The sequence below is a fragment of the Artemia sp. Qi Xiang Cuo genome, chromosome 2 (assembly GCF_049724085.1).
Source record: "Artemia sp. Qi Xiang Cuo chromosome 2, ASM4972408v1, whole genome shotgun sequence".
Taxonomy (NCBI): domain Eukaryota; kingdom Metazoa; phylum Arthropoda; class Branchiopoda; order Anostraca; family Artemiidae; genus Artemia; species Artemia sp. Qi Xiang Cuo.
The window spans coordinates 37,392,386-37,411,340 of record NC_142795.1 but is presented as its reverse complement, the minus strand read 5'-3'; the positions used below and the strand labels follow the sequence as shown (position 1 = coordinate 37,411,340).

Sequence of the window (18,955 nt, the reverse complement as noted above, 5' to 3'; positions counted from 1 at the left end):
CTATCGCGTCCCAGCTGGACAAAAAGCTGATCTTATTGATACCCCACATTACAAATGGAATTCCGATTATAGCCCCTTTCAAAACGGAAGCCTTGAGGCTGCAATATAACGAGTCGGGGACGTATGCACGGTGGCGCAGAGAGACATACAATTATTTAGAAGACGAACATGTCTTGTTCCAATTTAAAAAGTATGCTATAAAAATTGGCATATAATTCAGTATGCCTATAAATAAATAATAATAGATGGGCATATAAGTAAATATAATAAATGGACATATAATGCAAATATACTACGTATTATAAAGTAAAAATTGCATTGCTTTTCATGTTAGTGTTTATGTAGTATTGCATTGCTTTTCATGTTAGTGTTTATGTAGTATTGCATGTTAGTGTTTATAAAAATTGCATTGCTTTTCATGTTAGTGTTTATGTAGTATAGGGCTATAGGACATCATCCCATAGCCCACACATCCTCTGTCTTTTCGCGTCTTGATCCAGTAGGAAAAAGCGTGCATGTGAAGCAGTACACACGGTCCTTGCTGACGCTATACTCAAGGTACCTGTATTTTTTGTACCAACCAGGGTTCATTCTCTGTTGGTGCTTGTTGATGCGTTTTTCTGGTCTGGAAAAGCGGCAAGACACAGCTGATTAGGAACTAAGCAAATACCGTTTCTTGTGGGTCCTTAAGCGGGAATGGTCACTGTCCAGAGTCGTGATCGACATGGCAATCAAGAGGCAGGTTTTGCAAACATTATGCTCTTTTGTGTTTCAACTTTGAGTAGAGCTGCTAAAAAAACTTCAAGTTCTTTTAGGTTTTCACCTACACTTTCACACATAGTGGTAATATCAATTTCCAGATTCTTTTTTTGATTACTTGACGCACTGTCAAAAGGGAACTTTGCACGGCACTCACCAATTAAATCACTTGCAACGTCAATCAAGGCCAAACACTTTGCAACGAGCTCCTCAATGTCCTCTAACATAGCACTGCTTGATTTTTTCACTTCACTATCACTAACAAATTGTTCCCTTAGACAGACGTTTTCATCCAAGTACCTATTTGCAGGCTGAAGTGGGCAATTTTTTTTGGTAAATATGTTAACAGTACTGGTTTACTTGACCATGTCGAAGCCACGTCTGCTGTATCTTCTTTTATTTCTTCATTCAAGTCCATGACATCTTCAACCATAGAAATTTCTGATTCGGCTGTGAGACAATCTGTGGCACCTGGGCAGCTTGCCCCCCCTCCTTTGAACCACCCTGGATGTACAGATATCAAATTCAGATCGAAGAAGTTCAAAATTCCCCCTTCCTTAAAAATTAGAATTATATGCCTATTTTGCCTATTTTGGCATTTGACCTGAACTTTATTATAAGAAACCAATCGATTTATTTTTTTAATTTGAATTTACATAACTAATTATCAAATGTATTTTTTAAAGAATTCAGCTGGTTTCCACCAGAAAAAGCCTCACCGCGTAAAAAAACAACACCGGTTGCCAGAAATAGCCAGAGCACACATAAAACCTTTTTGCTGAAACTTTTGCTTCTCAGCTATGGCAAGCAAACTTTTGTTTAAAGTAGGACCTTCCTCCTTCAAAAAAATAAGGAGGTTCATTATCCATCTTCAATCTCGATTCGGTCCTGGTCGTTAGTAATCTACATACCAAATTTCAACAAATTGTAATAGCCGCTTCACGATTTATTGTGAACCGACCGGACCGAGAGACAGATAGACAGAAAATACGATTTCATACCCCCACAATTTTGTACCTCATATACATATGGGATTATAAAAGCTCTACTGCCGAAACTTTTACTTCCCAAGCATCTTAAACACAATTTTTCGGAATTTCACAATTACGGAAATAGATACGGAATTATTCAGTCCCATACAATTATTACATTCGAAATCAAAAATCCACATACAATTTTTCGGAAATACATAAACACAATTTTTCCCTTTCTCATTTATGAAGATACAATGCCCATCTTTGAATCGGAACTGACCTTTATCACAAGTAGCCTATCGAGTTGTTTTTTTTGGGGGGGGGGGGGGGCAAATCGACTGGAGTACTGCAGAGAGACGTCACAATATAAAAAAAGAATATCAGAAATAAAATAGGCAGACTTAAAAATTCTATTGCCGACATTTCCGCTATCCACCAATGGCTCTGGGAAAATCGACTGGAATACTGCAGAGACGTCACAATATAAAAGAGACTGTCAGAAATAAAATAAGCAGACTTAAAAATTCTATTGCTGACATTTCCGCTGTCCACCAATGGCTCACACAATTTTCCAAAACCTAAACCACCTTCCCTTTCCAAAATGTAGAGATATAAGGCCCACCTTCAAACCCCATCTGACCCAGTGGGGATCCAGGGGGCAGCCCCCTAACGTAGTCTAAAGTAGTGTAATTTACCTAATTAACGCAGGTTTGCATTAATTAGACTTGCTTTTAACGCAAGTTTATCGGATCAACCTATTTTGCCTCGCCCCTAAAAAAATCCTGGATCCGCCCCTGATTGTTAGTAATGAACATTGATGTAAAATTCCAGTTAGCAACTAAAATTCAAGATAATCGAACAAGTGCTTTGTGAACTATCGCGTCCCAGTTGGACAAAAAGCTGATCTTATTGATACCCCACATTACAAATGGAATTCCGATTATAGCCCCTTTCAAAACGGAAGCCTTGAGGCTGCAATATAACGAGTCGGGGACGTATGCACGGTGGCGCAGAGAGACATACAATTATTTAGAAGACGAACATGTCTTGTTCCAATTTAAAAAGTATGCTATAAAAATTGGCATATAATTCAGTATGCCTATAAATAAATAATAATAGATGGGCATATAAGTAAATATAATAAATGGACATATAATGCAAATATACTACGTATTATAAAGTAAAAATTGCATTGCTTTTCATGTTAGTGTTTATGTAGTATTGCATTGCTTTTCATGTTAGTGTTTATGTAGTATTGCATGTTAGTGTTTATAAAAATTGCATTGCTTTTCATGTTAGTGTTTATGTAGTATAGGGCTATAGGATATCATTGATGGGGGGGGGGGGCTAAAGATGCATTGTCAAAATTGCAAACAAAACTAAAAATGAACATAGCATTAGAAACCTAAAAATGTCTCTCTCGTTGTTCTAACTTCTAGCATGTCTTCTTCAGAAGAACCACTATTCTGAACTTGCGCCAAGAGAAAATAGGGTAGATTTCTAGTCCAAGTGGATTTTTTTGGCTTTATAGTCTACCAGCTGGCCAATAGGCAGTGGACAATTTAAGCGTATATATCTTACCTTTCTTTCCGTTGGAATCCACTGCCAATTTGATCTATTTGGATGCGACAAATGGGTTACAAACAACACTCTCGGGAGCTAAAATCCATTGAGGTTCGTTGTTTTTGTGAAAAATCGCATTGCACTGTTTTCGATAGTCTTTGTCAAATATCTTCATGCATCCCAAGTACTTCATTTTCACTCTATTTGTTCTTAAATTTGACATATCTAATTCCTATCAATAATTTGTTCTTTTGCACGTTTGCACTTTGAATCAATCATTCAACTGAACTCACCAAAAGCATTACTATTTTGTTCATTACATATGTCAGAATAAATTTAGATATAATCTAACCGACTAGGTATATTTAAATCGAGAGAGAGCTTCTGTCAATTAATGACCTAGTTTCGCAACTTAAACTAGTTTTCAGCGAAGTTGTACATCATAGGTCTTTCCTGGTTTGCTTGTTAATTTGTTTGACCACTAAGATACAGCGAAGAATTTGGAATTAAAATCCTTGATCTTTGGTTAAATTATTTCAGCAAGACTTTGGACTTATGTTATATTTAGGCAGGCTGAAAGAGCAAGGCTATCTATGAACAAATTCTACACGATAAGCTTTTCTATGTTCTTCATTTAACCGAATGAAAAACTGTGGCACCATCCGTAAAATCAAAGCATGCGTTGGTAAAACCGTTGCATTAACCGACCAAAATTGAGATTCTGGTAGACGTCATGTCATTATTTTTATGTTCTTTATTTAACCGAATAGAAAATAGTGGCACCGTCCGTAAAATCACTGCAAGAGTTGGTTTAACCGCTAGATTTACCGACGGAGATTGAAATTATGGTACACATCATATCAGTATTTTTATGGTCTTTATTTAACTGAACGAAAAATTTTGGTACCGTCCGTAAATTCACGAAACAAATTGGTAAAACTGCTAGATTTACCAACCTAGATTGAGATTTCATTAGATATTATATCCGTATTTTCATGTTTTTTAGCCGAACGGAAAGCTGTGGCACCAACCGTAAAATCACTGCACGAGTCGGTAAAACTGCTGCATTTACCGACCGAGATCGATATTTCGGTATATGTCACTCCAGTATCTTCATGCTCTTGATTTAACCAAAAGGAAAATTGTGGCATCATCCGTAAAATCACGGCAGGAGTCAGTAATACTAGTGTTATGCGATATCTTGATTAATCAACATATCGATATTTTTACTTTAGATATTCGATATTTAGGATCAGTTTTCTGCTATCTCATGGATTTGCCGCAGTAACGCAAATGGTAAATAAAGGGCATTTTGTAGAACTTTTTTTTTCAAAATTCAAATAATATAAAATCAAACAATAAAAATAAACTTTAGTTTGCAATTTTGCTCTCAACTTGTAGAAGATCGTCAGGTGAAATATACATTTTCTTGAAACGCGGGTCAAGATATGTAGCAATTGCGACGGGCGTGACTTAATCAAGGCTTATAAACCTACAATGCATTTTATTCAGCAAAGCCTTTCGAAGCTCATCAGCCACATCTGAGAATCCACCAAAATAATGATACTGGTGAATTGTTGCCTCTCGTCAAAAAGGCTATAAATATAGTCAGCTTTTTCAGACGTAGTGTTGTAGCTACCGACAAGTTGCGCCCGGTTTAAATCTCTATTGACAATGTTTGCGCCAAAAAACTAAAACCTTATGTGAACACTAGATGGAATTCACTTAACAAGTTCGCTTGCGCTTCTCGGTAAAGTGAACCTCGTACTTACTGATAGTTAGTGGGGTGTAATTTTAAACGTGATTACAAGGCTTACACCCTTTGAAGAGCCAATTATTGAGCTCTCTTCTCAAAGCTTTCCCTCCATCTCGAAGGTCCTGCCTTTGTTTAAGATTTTGAGACGTCACCTTGTTCAGGTAGATTTTGGTGGATTCTCTGATGCGGCTGATGAGCTTCGAAAGGCTTTGCTGAATAGAATACATTGTAGGTTTATAAGCCTTGGTCAAGTCACACCCGTCGCAATTGCTAAATATCTTGACCCGCTTCTGAAGAAAATATATGTTTCCCCTGAGGATATTCTAAGGATTGAGTGCGAAATTGCAAACGTAATAGATTTGGCCTTGCTAGCTGCTGAATCTCGATCAGAAGATACAAGTGGGTTCATTCGATGAAGTCCTTATGGTCAATGCAGGAAATGCTTCGACAACAGCCGAATATATCATGGCTCTGCAAACTTTCAATAGGGAGCCATTAGTTTCAAGAGAAACCTGTCCACTCAAGTGGTGGAAGTCTCGTGCTATGATGCCCCAAAAACACCTTTATAAAGTTGCGATGAAATTCATGTATGTTCCCGCTACTAGTTTACCTTCTAACAGAGTGTTTTCCATAGCTGTACAGGTAATCAGTGAACGGCGGAACCGACTCTAAGGGTAAAACATTGACATGCTGCTGTTTCTGAATAGCCAATAGTTTATTTTTCTCTTTTCCTTAGCCTGAATAATTACAAATCTGGGTTTTAATTATATTCATTTATGTAATCGAAGTTTATTTTTATTGTTTGATTTTATATCATTTGAATTTTGAAAAAAAAAGTTATACAAAATACCCTTTATTTACCATTTACGTTACTGCGGCAAATCCATGAGATAGCAAAAAACTGATCCTAAATATCGATATATTAATTAATCAAGATATCGCCCAACACTAGCACTACTGACTCCTGCTGTGATTTTACGGATGGTGCCTCAATTTTCCTTTTGGTTAAATCAGGAGCATGAAGATACTGACGTGACATTTACCGAAATATCTATCTCGTTCGGTACATGCAGTTGTTTTACCGACTCGAGCAGTGATTTTACGGTTGGTGCCACAGCTTTGCCACAGTATCATCAGACCCCTTTAGTCCTATTCTTTCCATATTAGGAAGAGGCATTTGATACAGCTGAGTGAAAAGCATTAGTGAAGGTCCTTTCCTTGCATAGTGATAACTACATTAAAGTGATTAGGGTTTTATACGAGAATAGTAATGATGAGGTTAAGGTAGGAAGTGAGGTTAGCAGTTGGTTCAATGTAGAATAAGGATTTAACCAGAGCTGTGTCACACCCCTATTTATATGGATTATTTTGACAAGACTTTGTCCCACGGAGCACGGTAAAGGCTATGGGGAACATGGTATAAAATGCGAAGGTAAAATAGTATAAGACTTAGATTGTGCAAGATGATTTGAGTGTCCTAGATAAAAATTTTTGCGAAATGAATGACTTTTTGGAGGTTTGAGAGTTTAGGATGCAAGAATATGCTAAAAAATGAATTATAACGGTGATATCCAGGGCCATAACAATGGTCAAATATGCTGTGAAACGTCGGCATTTCAAAAGGACGAGGAAATGATCAAGACCAAACTGAGCCTTGCGAGGTAGGGAAAAGAGAATTTGTCAACAGATTAAGAACCAGAAGTTTTGTAAGATTTCAACCAAGAATTAGTTAGAAGTAACATTTAAAGCACTATTGCTGCGTTTTTGAAGTCAGAGAACCATATATCTTATTGTTTGAGATACTGCGTTGCATATATGAAAAATATGGTTCGATCAAATTTTCTAGGGCTATAATTAAGAAAAGGTTGAGATGGTCAGGCTAGGTTTTACGAATGACAGATTGCCAATGATTGTACTGTTTCACCATCCATCTGGGGTCGAACAAAAAGTAAATCGCCCCTGAGCGTGGTGAGAAGAGCTTACAAAAAGGATTTAAATGAAATAAAACTGCATGAAAGGGGGTAAAGAGTGCAGCTTTGAATAGAGTCAGGTGGAGGAGGAGCTTGTACAGCTATGTTGGCCTCCGGCGGCTTTGTGATGCAGCAAGTTGTTATTAGTAGTAGCAGTAAGTTATACCAGTTCCAGAAGCTCAGGCATCGTTTTCTCGGCAACAAAACGCTGCGTTTTGAAATCATTGTTTCTGTCTTCAACATACAAAGGGTTAAACCACTCATACATGGAATGATAAACTCCAAAACGAAGTTCCATCTTTTTCACAGCCACTGCTAAATCACCTAAATGGGAAAAGAAGGTTAATTCAAATTGAAATAAATATGTAACAAATAAGGATACAACTTATAAAACAATCCAAACAACCAATTTCAACTTAAAAAACAATCGGCGTTAAGAGCCAGAGAAATCATCAGAAATGCCTATTTCTTCTTACGTTCAAAAATAGGTAATATTTCAAGAAAGAGGGATGAAATCGTGATCAAAAGTTCAAGAATTGGTACATAATAAGACATAGCTTACAGGGTAAGACCTGGTCACGCCCAGTATCAGAGATAACTTTATAAACAAAAGATATATTTAGACTGGCTACACACTGTGATGAAAATTAAAACTACACTTCCAGCATCATGGCTCTTTGAACTGTTACGACTTACGACCGCTGTGACGACTCGGTCCTGGTTACAAAAGCAATACAATTGACAAATTTCTATCGAACTGAAATCAAATCCTCTAAAGCTACAACAATAGTCCTCGATTTAAATGTAACTTAACAGTTCCTTCTTATAGGTTCTGATTACAAGAATATGGGTAAAGCCACTCCTCCTACTCCCAAACTGCACAATCGCGACAAAAGCTTTTACTCTCACCCCAGCTTGGTTAATATTCAGTGTTCACTTTTGAAAAATGTTTTGATAACAAAAGATTAGGGTTGCGTCAGCGGAGGTCGAATCAGTATCCTGACTTCAAAACCCAAAACAGTGCATTAAATCTTACTTCTGACTAGTTTGGGGTTGAAATTTGACAAAAACTTCTCGTTATCAGTCTGATAACGTCAATTCTCTTTTCCCTACCTCGCAAGGCTCAGTTCAGGTCTTGACCACCAAACAACCTAGGGTGTCCTGATGGCAAAAAGAACCCCTTCTCGCTTTACCTCTCCTTCAAAGCCAGAATTGGGTCCAGAACCTTAAAAATGCAAAACTAGGATTTAGATATTATTTCCCACCAAGATTTGTTGTGATCCAAAAACCCCTTCCTGGTGGCAACGATTTAAAAACTTTTTTGCCACGAAAGATCAGACCGGGAATGAACTTCCACGGGCAAAACAAGGACACTTACTCTTACTTATCACCAAATTTGTGTAATATCCTACAACCATTTCGGAGCGCTTTTGGAAAATTTTTAAGTCTAACTCATTTTATCATTGTTATGAAACTAGGCATTCTTCAAGGATAATGTCTGAGGCTCGGAGTACTTAACCGAGTACTCGGATCTTCATTTCTGCGTTTTGCAGGACCACAGCTGTGGAATTCACTCCCCGAGGGCATAAAGGTGACAGATGATGTTAGCCAGTTCAAGAGTGAGTTGAAACGTTACCTTCTGGGAAGTTGTTAATGATTTAAGTTGATTTAAGTATGTGTCGCTAGTAATTCGTTTCCACGTCGTTTATGGTTTATCGACGAAGACGACGATATTGTTTTATAGTTTGTGCTAATAGTTAAAAGTTGCTATATTTTCACTACTTCTTTTTTTTCGTGATTTTTATTTATAGGTGAAGTGTGAATATATGTTAGTAGATTATAAGGATGGAAACAACCATCATATGCAACCCAATGGGTTTCCCCGATGATTGTTGAAAGACTATGTAAGCGTTATTCTGGTTAATAAACTATTTTTCTCTATCTCTCCATTCCTGGTAAATGTAGTGATATCTAGACATTAGAGACCCGTCCTCAAAAAGTAAAGAATGGGTACGGGCCCTAAAATTTATGGCTTGGACACTTACTCTTCCCTTCAACCAAGTATATCTCTTACTTCCGCACGGTTGAGACACGACCATCATTTTTGTCGGATTTTTCCGACGATATAAATTCGGAGAACCCAGTCCCTTCTCAAGAGGTTGGACTGTGTCTGGAAAACCAAAGTCCTCAACTAGGAAACGTGTTTTTACTTCCTATAAAGCATGGTTGAGATGCAATAACACCATTTGAAGGATGCTGAGATGACAAGAATTGAGGGACCCTCCTCCACCTCTCTAGCCCAACCGAGGTCAGATACGGAACTCCAAAAAGGAAAGCTAGAACCATTAATCTTAACTACCACCAAGTTCAGTTGAGATTCGAAATCTTTTCTGGTAGATGCTTAGATAATTATAATTGGGGAATCCACTTCCCTGCAGATTTCAGATTTTGTCCTGACACATCAAAAGCCATAAGCATAACTGGGAAACAGCTTTGACTTTCTATCAAATGTGATTATTACACGTCAACCCCTTTCGACGGACGTGCAATAAACAAAATTACAGAAGCCCCCCTTCTTCCCCCTATCTATAAGTTGGATCGCAGTTGGACTAGTTTCAGACTTCTTCTTTGCCAAAGCTTTCAGAAAAAATGCATGCGAAATTTCAGAAAATTTAACCATAATCAAATATTTTAAACAATAAGACATTTTGAAAATGGATTATCCAGATTGACCTTTTAGGAAACATTTTGTAGAAATCTAAAAAGTATATAATTTAAGATCTATAAAAGATAATTCCATTTTATACACCAGTTCGATATTATATGATCCCTATCAAGTTCAATTTCAAAAACAGAACGATTTCCTTTAGTTTCTGGTTTATTATAATTTGGTAATCAGACATTTAGACCTTCTTTTAGATCTGGTTTATCAGAACTTTCATCATTGAACTTTTTGGTAGGAACAAAACAAGAACAATGTTCACACTGAGAAGGCGGAAGGCAAAAAATTAAATATTGTCTAAACATTTACGCAATAGCAAATGTCGTATCAATCCAAATAAAATAAAGCAAGTTTAAGCTTTAAACGTTTATTGGTATTTTAAAACATCCTAACCATTTATTCTTGAGCGACGTGCTCTTAAATAATGATATTCTATAATTTCATCATTCTTTTTCGAGCAGGGTGCGTTACATTGTTATATCTAAGGAACAACTAGCAAGGTTTTTTATAAAGCACGAAAGGAAGAATCCTGGAAGAAATTTCACAATAGAAGGCAAAATCTCCAGAACATTATATATTGTTTATCGTTTCAAAGTAACTTTTATTTACATATACGTATCGTTTTAGTTGGATTCCTTAATTCTATGCATTCTGATACCTTAATTTTTGAACGTGGCCTATGGTGGCGCAGAGGGTTTGGTCTCACCTTGGTAATACGAGACCCAGAGTTCAAACTCAGCTGTAGCACCACACTGCAGGGTCCACGCAAGAACCTTATATGTCAATAATCGGTAGTAGTCCAATACATACATACATACACGCACATAATTTTGGAACTTCACGGTATTACATAAGCGCAAATCAATCCCAACAATTCTAATTTATGGAAATATTTAAGAAAGACAAAGAACAGGCTACAACGGTTTACAGCTTACAAATAATAGTAAGCTACTGAAAAAAACAACAACAAAAAATAAAGACTTGCGTGAACATATAGTTTATTTCTTGGATAATACAGTTGACTTTCCTTATGGTCTAAAATATTTTCAACTACTAAACAGGTATTGAGAATGAACATATGATTTTTATATAAACTCAAGCCTATTCCGTGACTAACAAGAAAACAGTTCTTTCGCTTTTTTAGCCTTGATTTTTGCTAAGAAAAGAGCGTTAAGAAATAGATCGAGGATATCAGGTTTGATTGCGGAAGGTGCTTCCAAAATCTAGGCTACTGTATACAAGGAGAATTGGCATACAGAAAAATTGCAGCTTTTTAATTATTTTAGTGTTTGCTTTTGTATTCCTTTGCATGTAATATAACACAAATATATTTATTAGTGTTGTTGTAAACTTTCCTGCGGTTTGCTTCGACACATATTGCAGCAGAGTGACAATTCATTCATACTTAAATAAAGGAATGTTGAATGCCCCAAGGAAGATTTTAAATACCAACTCTGACTACGTCCAGAGAAAACACATTAAATGTATGAGCATTCGGGCAATTTATCTGAGAACTGCGCCTCCTTTAAATGTACTGAAAAAAATACCTCATCTGGAAATCCCATAAGATTGTTGAGGCTTTAGAACATAGGAATCTAGAAGGTTACAAACATAAACAGAGTTCAAGGTTCGTCCTGTTACGACAAGCTGACGCTACAGAACGATGGATGAATTGAAATATGTTGCATATATATTACATCAGAAAATATTGCAGGACTAGGTCGATATTAATACTCGTGTAAAACACTTAACTTTCTACGTGTAATACGTGAACACGTGTTTACGTGTAAAACACGTATCGGTTAATACTCATTTAAGCAGCATTTAAAATGCTGCAAGAGACAAAAAAGTTGAATAAATGAAAGAATACAAACAAGTAAAAGAATGCCGAATAAATGAAAAAACTAATTATGAGAAGTGGTTACATTGCTCTGGACCTTTGGTGGTGAACGGGTCATTTGATACTACAGAACATTATGAGTTTGTTCGTGATTCATGAACTGTCTCCATTTTTCAGGCATTGTAAGTGCGGCCTTACGGTTAAATTGTTGAAACTCATAGCAAAAATTGATTTTTTTAAACATTATGTTATCCCTTCAAAATACACACCTTGCACACACACTCGTGCAAATATAAAAATTCTTTTCCTCTTCAGATACCCTGTATATTTTTTAAGTTGGAACTTCAAAATTAATTCTTAGATACAGACTACCTTCCTGCTAAATAAGGAGTATGTTTAACTATTATATAGATCTTTTTTGAATTTCAAAAATTCACAGATGCAATGCAATATCACCAAACAAAATTATAAAAAATTACCCAGCAGGTTTCTTCTGGGTCCCGTGTCTAAAGCATTCCATCCAAATGAAGATTTAGAAGGCCAAAGCGTAAAACCTTCGTGATGTTTACTCGTGAGAACCACATATCTAACAGACAAGGAACATTAAATCAGCATTGTTGCGCACGCTATTGTAGTTATAAACAAAATACAAAAGAAAAGAAAATCTAGAGGAAATTCAACACAGAACCACTGAAATGGAGTTCGTCAAGGGCTAGCAACCAGACAAAGACTGCAACTCTAAACAATATAAATACTACAAATGGCACTGTGATTTTAGATATAAAGACAATAGGAGCGTCCATACATTTCCTCACCTATTCTGCGGCATCAGCCACATAAAAGAATGTCGCTATTCCTGTGCCCATCTTCAAGGCTCACTGAAAGCTTTTTTGGTCTTATCACAGTCAGATACTATCCAATATTAAATTTACACATGTATCTCTTAAGCTTTTGGCAACTCAAGAATAACGTTCTCCCCACAGGCATTATCACCTTCCAAGTAGTCTTAACCGATCAATAAAACATAACATCAAAGTAGCAATAAAAGTACATATTGTATGCAATACAACAGAATACTACAGCATAGCAGTAAACGTTAATGAGTCACTAATGACCCAACAGAAAATCTTCTAGTAAGAATATATAAGGAGTCAAAGCAAAAAGCTTCAACCATGTGCAGGAACCTGACTCCCTACTTACAGTTTCCTATTACATAGTCACCAAGAATCCCCTCAATGAGCCTTTAAACCACAGGTTCTATGCATTTGAAGAACCTCCCCTTGAAGAAACCCACATATCGCCTTGACAACATATTTACGTCCAGGAGAGGGATGTTTAGTACTGAATAAAACTGTTTTTAAGTACTCTTTCCTAGGCGTGCAATCAGAGTGAGAAATTTGTCGACGTGCATCTCTTATCAGAGGCAACGCTGTAGCGTTGCCTATAGTAAAGGCCATACGGCTTCAATGTTTTATTATTTATTTATTATATTATTTGTTTTCCAGAGACACTTCATATGGAAGGGGTCGCCGTAGAAACTTCAAAGGGGGTTCATTCGATTGGAAATCGAGAGTGCTAGTACCGTTTTTAATAGTCGTAAATGATTGGAGGGCAACTAGCCCCCCCATGCCCATCATTCCCCCCAATCAAAATTTTGAGATAGCCATTTTGTTCAGCGTAGTTGATTTCCATATAGAAAATATATTTTTGAGGAGGACACTCCCCCAAAACCCTCAGGGCAAGGATTTTAATTTATGCCCTGGGGGCATATTAGGTTTTTTATAGAAGACGTTGTCGTAGAAACTTCAAAACAGGCTCATTCGATTGGAAGTTCAAAGGGCTAATGCCCTTTTTAATAGTCCAAAGTGATTGGAGCAACTAGCCCCCCCCCACGCCCATCATTTCCCCAAACAAATCCAATCAAAATTTTGAGATAGCCATTTTGTTCAGCGTAGTTGATTCCCAGATAGAAAATATGTTTTTCAGGAGGACACTCCCCCGAAACCCTCAGGGCAACGGTTTTAAGTTATGTTCTTGGGGCATATAAGGTTTTATATAATGTGGTGTTGTAGAAACTTCAAATCAGGCTCATTGGATTGGAAATTCAAAGGGCTAGTGCCCTTTATAATAATGAAAAGTGATTGGAGGGCAATCAGCCCCCCCCCCGCTCGTCATTCCCTCAAATACATCCACTCAAAATTTTTAGATAGCCATTTTGTTCATAGTAGTTCATATCCGAATAGAAAGTATGTTTTTGAGGAGGACTCTCCCCCACAAGCCTCAGGGCAAGCCTTTTAACTTATACTCTGGGGGCATATAAGGTTTTTACAGAAGGCGGTGTCGTAGAAACTTCAAAAAAGCCTCATTCGATTGGAAATTTAAAGGGCTAGTGCCCTTTTTAATAGTCGAAAGTGATTTGAGGGCAACTCACCCCCCTCTCACGCCCACCTTTGCCCCACACACATCCAATCAAAATTTTGAGACAGCCAGTTTATTAAACCTAGTTTTAAATTATGGAAATTAGGTCTTTGAGGATGACAACTCCCCCACAGCCCTCAGGGCAAGGGTTGTAATTTAAGGATTCTCCAAATCCTTCCAATTATTTCTTACGGAAGGGATGCTCGTATAAACTTTGGAGAGGGCTAATTTTAATTGAACGTTCTCGTTAAATTTTTAAAAGTCAAAATAGATCGGAGGGACACTAGCCCCCCCCCCCCTCCACGCCCTAAACTCATCAGATAAAAATTTTGAGATATACATTTTGTTAAAATAGTTGTAAGTTCTGATAACAAAAAAACTCCGGTGTCGAGACAGCCCACAAGGGCCCGGGGGTAGGCGTTGTAAGTTATGCCCTGGGGGCATATAAACAATCAAACAATCATAAATAAACAATCAATGCAAACAGACATACAATAGATATTAATGTAAATAAATAAATAAATTTAGTGCTGATATTAATGTAAATTAATAAATAAATTTCTGCTGGGTGGAATTTAACGCGGGGGAATTACTAGCAGGAAAAGAAAATGTTCTTTGAGAGGGGGGGGGGAATTTCCCAGGGGTGGGTTTTCCAAATGTAAATTATTCAGGGAGGGGACGACTAAACCCATTCGATAATATTCTAAAGGAAATACAAATACCTGTTAAAATTCAAACTCAACACGACCAGAAATTACTATTAAAAAATAAATGAAACCCAAAACGAACAAAAATTCAATAAACAATCATAGCAAAAAACACACAACAAGTAATAATATAAATGAACAAATAGATTTTAAAGCGAGTAATGCTTAGATTGAATATGAAAATCAAGCTTAAAACAAAAAATAGTTTGCTATTAAAGTATAAATGAAACTTAAGACACACAGAAAATAAATTAACAATCAGTACGAAAAAACATAAAATAGATATTAATGTAAATTAATAAATAAATCTTAAAACGAATGAAACTTAAATTGAATATGCAAATCAAGTTTGAATCGAATAAAAATAACTACAAACAAGAGTTTGGGTATCGCCTCACTGCAGAAGCCTAAAACCTACTGCGTCATTTGCTTACTGTCCGATTATTCTTGACTTTAAAAAACGGATCTAGAACTTTTAATTTAAATCGAATGAGGCTTTTTTCAAAGTCTAGACGAATAGCGCTTTGATAAAGACCTTATATATGAACAATAGACAGGTTGCATAACTTGTGGACAGCAATTGACAACAATGAACGGATTGAAAAAATAGCTCCAATAAGGGGGTTAGACCATTTCACTTGCTGACACAAAGGGATCACGACTGTTTGGAATTGACCTTAATAGGATTTTGTGTGCCAAAGCAATTTTGCATCTATCACAGAGTTTGTATGTTAACCTTATAATTGGATAATTGTAGTATATTTACATTGTGTTCTTCCCGTAAACAGCTTCACCTTATTAAAGTATTTGGGTCTGGGATGGCGTAGTTGGCATAAAGAAGAAAACTTTAGCATGGACCGTAGGAGAGGGGGAGGGTGAGGTTGGAGACTCATCCAATACGGGGTGGAACTTCACTTATCTCCTCCGTTCCCGATTGGGAGATTAGACAGACTCATTGGGCTGTAGAATGTTGGACCGTTTGAGTTGTGGAAGACCTTAAAATACTCAAAAATACTTTATATTTTCAGTTATAGTATTGATTCAGAGTTCATGGTGAAAAGACCTGTTTTGGATTCAAACCTATTGCAAAGGACGAAAAAATAGCTTTCTCCTGGATTATAAACAAACCTGTGTGGCAAGTTTATCTTTAATGAACTTAATTTACTTTTATTCAGCGCTCGTTGCCTGACCATCACGAGTACTTCGCGTGTGTTGGTTTAAATTATTTTTGAAGTGAATTTATAATGAGATGAGCGTTTCCGAGCTTTTGTATTCACCGCTGTTGAACTTTGTTTTTGAAAATTTAAGTGGTGTTGATGAAGCCGTTATTTTACGGAAAGGAGTGGACTTTTTTAAAGATTTGGAAACTGTTAAGTCAGAGAAAGCGAAGCTACGGAGTTTTGTGAGTAAAAATGATCCCCCTGTCAGAAGGGGCACTAATGCAATTGTCAGTCACCTGCAAGATATTATGGACCTTATGAAGAAATGTGATGCCGATGGAAAACAGCTCCCTTGTTTTGTCATGAAAAGGCCAACAGAAGTCCCTGTTATCTCTGCTACAGCGTTTACACACGTCACAGCAAAGCTTACGAGCCTTGAGCAAGCGATTTCGCTAGTTTCTGCCAAGATTGATTCGTACAATCTGAAGTTTCCTCAAATACCTGTGATTAGCCAACCTGCTGCGTGTGATACACTACAATTTTGATCTCCGATCCCCCACCTGAGCATGGTGACCCGCTAAAGCGAAAATCAGTAATAGACTCAATTTCTGGTCATCAGCTGGTGTCCAGAGTGCCAGCGACTAAAAAGCGGTTGACGCTGAATATTGAGAAATCTGCAGCTGAAGATTTTTGCAAATCAGCAAAGGAAGCTCTACCTGGTTCTAATGTGAAAGTCTTATCTAAAAAACACACTGGTGTTATTCGAAAAATCCCGTCTGATTTTGACCTTGAAATGCTACGGAACCAGTTTGGTATAATCGGGTCTACTCGATTTGGAACAAGCAAATCGGTTACGCTTGAATTTGCAGACGCGATTACTAAAGGATCATTTCCGCGAAACGGTGTGAAGATTGGGTATGAAAACTTCCGTGTTTATGAGTTCAAGCAATTGCCAAAGTGTTGCTTCAAGTGTCGTTCCCCTGGACACTTGGAAAGTGCATGTACGAGTAGCACTCCCAAGTGTGCTCGTTGTGCTGGACCTCATTTATATACGAACAGTGATCGTTGTACGAAATCTCCGAAATGTGCCAATTGTGGAGGATCTCATCGTTCTTACAGCCTGCGATGCCCTGTGATTAAGAAGATCACTGACAAAGTCTATTCTCAGAAATGAATACGGACATAAGCATAGTCTCATTTAATATTTATGGTATGAGAGGCAAGGATTTTTTTATTGATGATCTGTATGTTAATTACGACGTTGTTTGTCTCCAAGAACATTTACTGACTGCCTTTAGCGAAAATTTTTTGAGACGAAGTAGTGAACACGTTGTTTTTGAGGGTCCAGCTAAAATTTGGTGTGGCCGCCCTTCTGGTGGCTTAGCATGTGTTTTTAAAAAAAATATTTCTGGTGCAAGTCCTGCGATTTTCCAATCAGATGACACTTTTCTTGCGGTACGTCTTGGTAATGTTGTATTAATTAATGTGTATCTGCCATATAATGATCGTTCCATTCGTTCACTTCAGAATTTATCTTGTGCTTGTAATGGTCTTAAAACTTTAGTTCAAAAGATATCGGATAACGGGTTGCATTTTGTTATGGCTGGTGATTTTAATACCGATCTGGTTTCTGATAATGTAAGGAATGGTCAGCTTTTTTATTCTCTCCCGGCTTATAAAATTGTTCGAAAGTCCCATGATTATACGTATATTCACCATTCAGGTAGTAAATCAGATATTGATCACGTTATTTGTTCTGCAGCTCGTGTCTACTCGCCAGTTACGGTTCATATTGCCGAGAATGATCTTGATCACCTTTCGCTGTCTTTTTGTTTATCAAAGTCTGGTCTTTGTTCTGGGAGTATTTCTCTGAGTCATGGGGTACGTTCTAAATGGTTTTATAAGCCTAATTAGAATGATGCAAATTTTTCTGTCTTTCTTATAGCTTTGGCTTCACTTCTAAGTACGATTTATGTTCCTTATCAGCTTTTGTAGTGTAGTCAGAATTTTATTTATGCTAAATATGAAATAGACCAATATTATCATTCTATCCTCTCTGCTATGAAAGAAGCTGAAAAAATTTCTGTCCCAGTAAAGCTAATCCGAAAGAATACTCAAAAGCCTCTTTGGTCACTTGACCCTAACCTTAAGGCCTGTAAAAATAAAGCTAAATTTTGGCTAAAAATTTGGACTGATTGTGGTCGGCCTAGGTCCGGTAATGTTTTTCTTATTAAACATAAAACTAAATTAGAATTTATGAAGTATCTAAAATGTGTCCGATACCGTGGGCTTTATTTTCCATCTTCGCATAAAGAATGGAGTAAATTAATTAATTCAAGTAAAACAAACGATTCTGATGTAAGTAGTATTGATATTCCACCAAGTTCTTGGCATGCATATTATTCGAAGATTTTCTCCGTTTTGAATTTTTCTGTTTATAGAAAGTTTGGTGAAGCGTTTGTTAAAATTGTCCCTAGATTTCTAAGTCAGCGCTTTGTTTTGCCTATATCGAGTTGTGAAGTTTTGAATGCTTTGAATCATCTTAAGTCGAAATCTATTGATGCTGATGGAATCTCTAAAATGCATCCAACTCCCCAATGTGCCGAGCTTGTGTCACTTCTTGTACTTTTGTTTCAAATGTACTTGGCGTCTTCTGTCGTCCCGGAAAGCTTTTTGTGTGACAGCGTGACTTCAATTTTAAAAAGAGGTAAACCACCAACAGATTGCTCTTCTTACCGTCCAGTTTCTGTTTCTTACAAGATTAGCAAGGTCTTCAAATGTATTCTTTTACATAATTTAACTCGAAAAATTTCTTTCTTTGGTGAAAATCAACTTGGTTTCAGACCTGATGTGGGGTGCCAACATGCTCATCGTGTCCTTTCTTCTATTCTACTTTCTAATTCTTCTAAGGGCAAAGGCATATATCTCTGTACACTTGATCTTTCAAAGGATTTTGATTCTGTTGTTCATAACCAGCTTTTCTTTTCTTTGGCTTCTTCTGGTGTTAATTTTTCGGTTATTTACCTTCTACGGTTTTGGTATTCTAATTCTTACCTCCGCCTGAAATCTTCTCCAGAAACAACTAT

General features: G+C 37.0%; 1 protein-coding gene across 3 annotated transcripts in view; it reads right to left on the bottom strand.

Annotated features, from left to right (window-relative positions):
• Nucleotides 1-18,955, bottom strand: part of Fuca (alpha-L-fucosidase) — a 123,169-nt gene that overhangs the window by 89,783 nt on the left and 14,431 nt on the right. For all 3 annotated transcript variants that reach the window (XM_089100824.1, XM_089100832.1, XM_089100841.1), the window contains exons 3-4: nt 12,064-12,170; nt 7,189-7,346 (exon numbers count right to left, since the gene is read on the bottom strand). In XM_089100824.1, the coding sequence (XP_088956950.1) occupies nt 7,189-7,346; nt 12,064-12,170 (265 nt within the window). The remainder of the gene's footprint in view (nt 1-7,188; nt 7,347-12,063; nt 12,171-18,955) is intronic.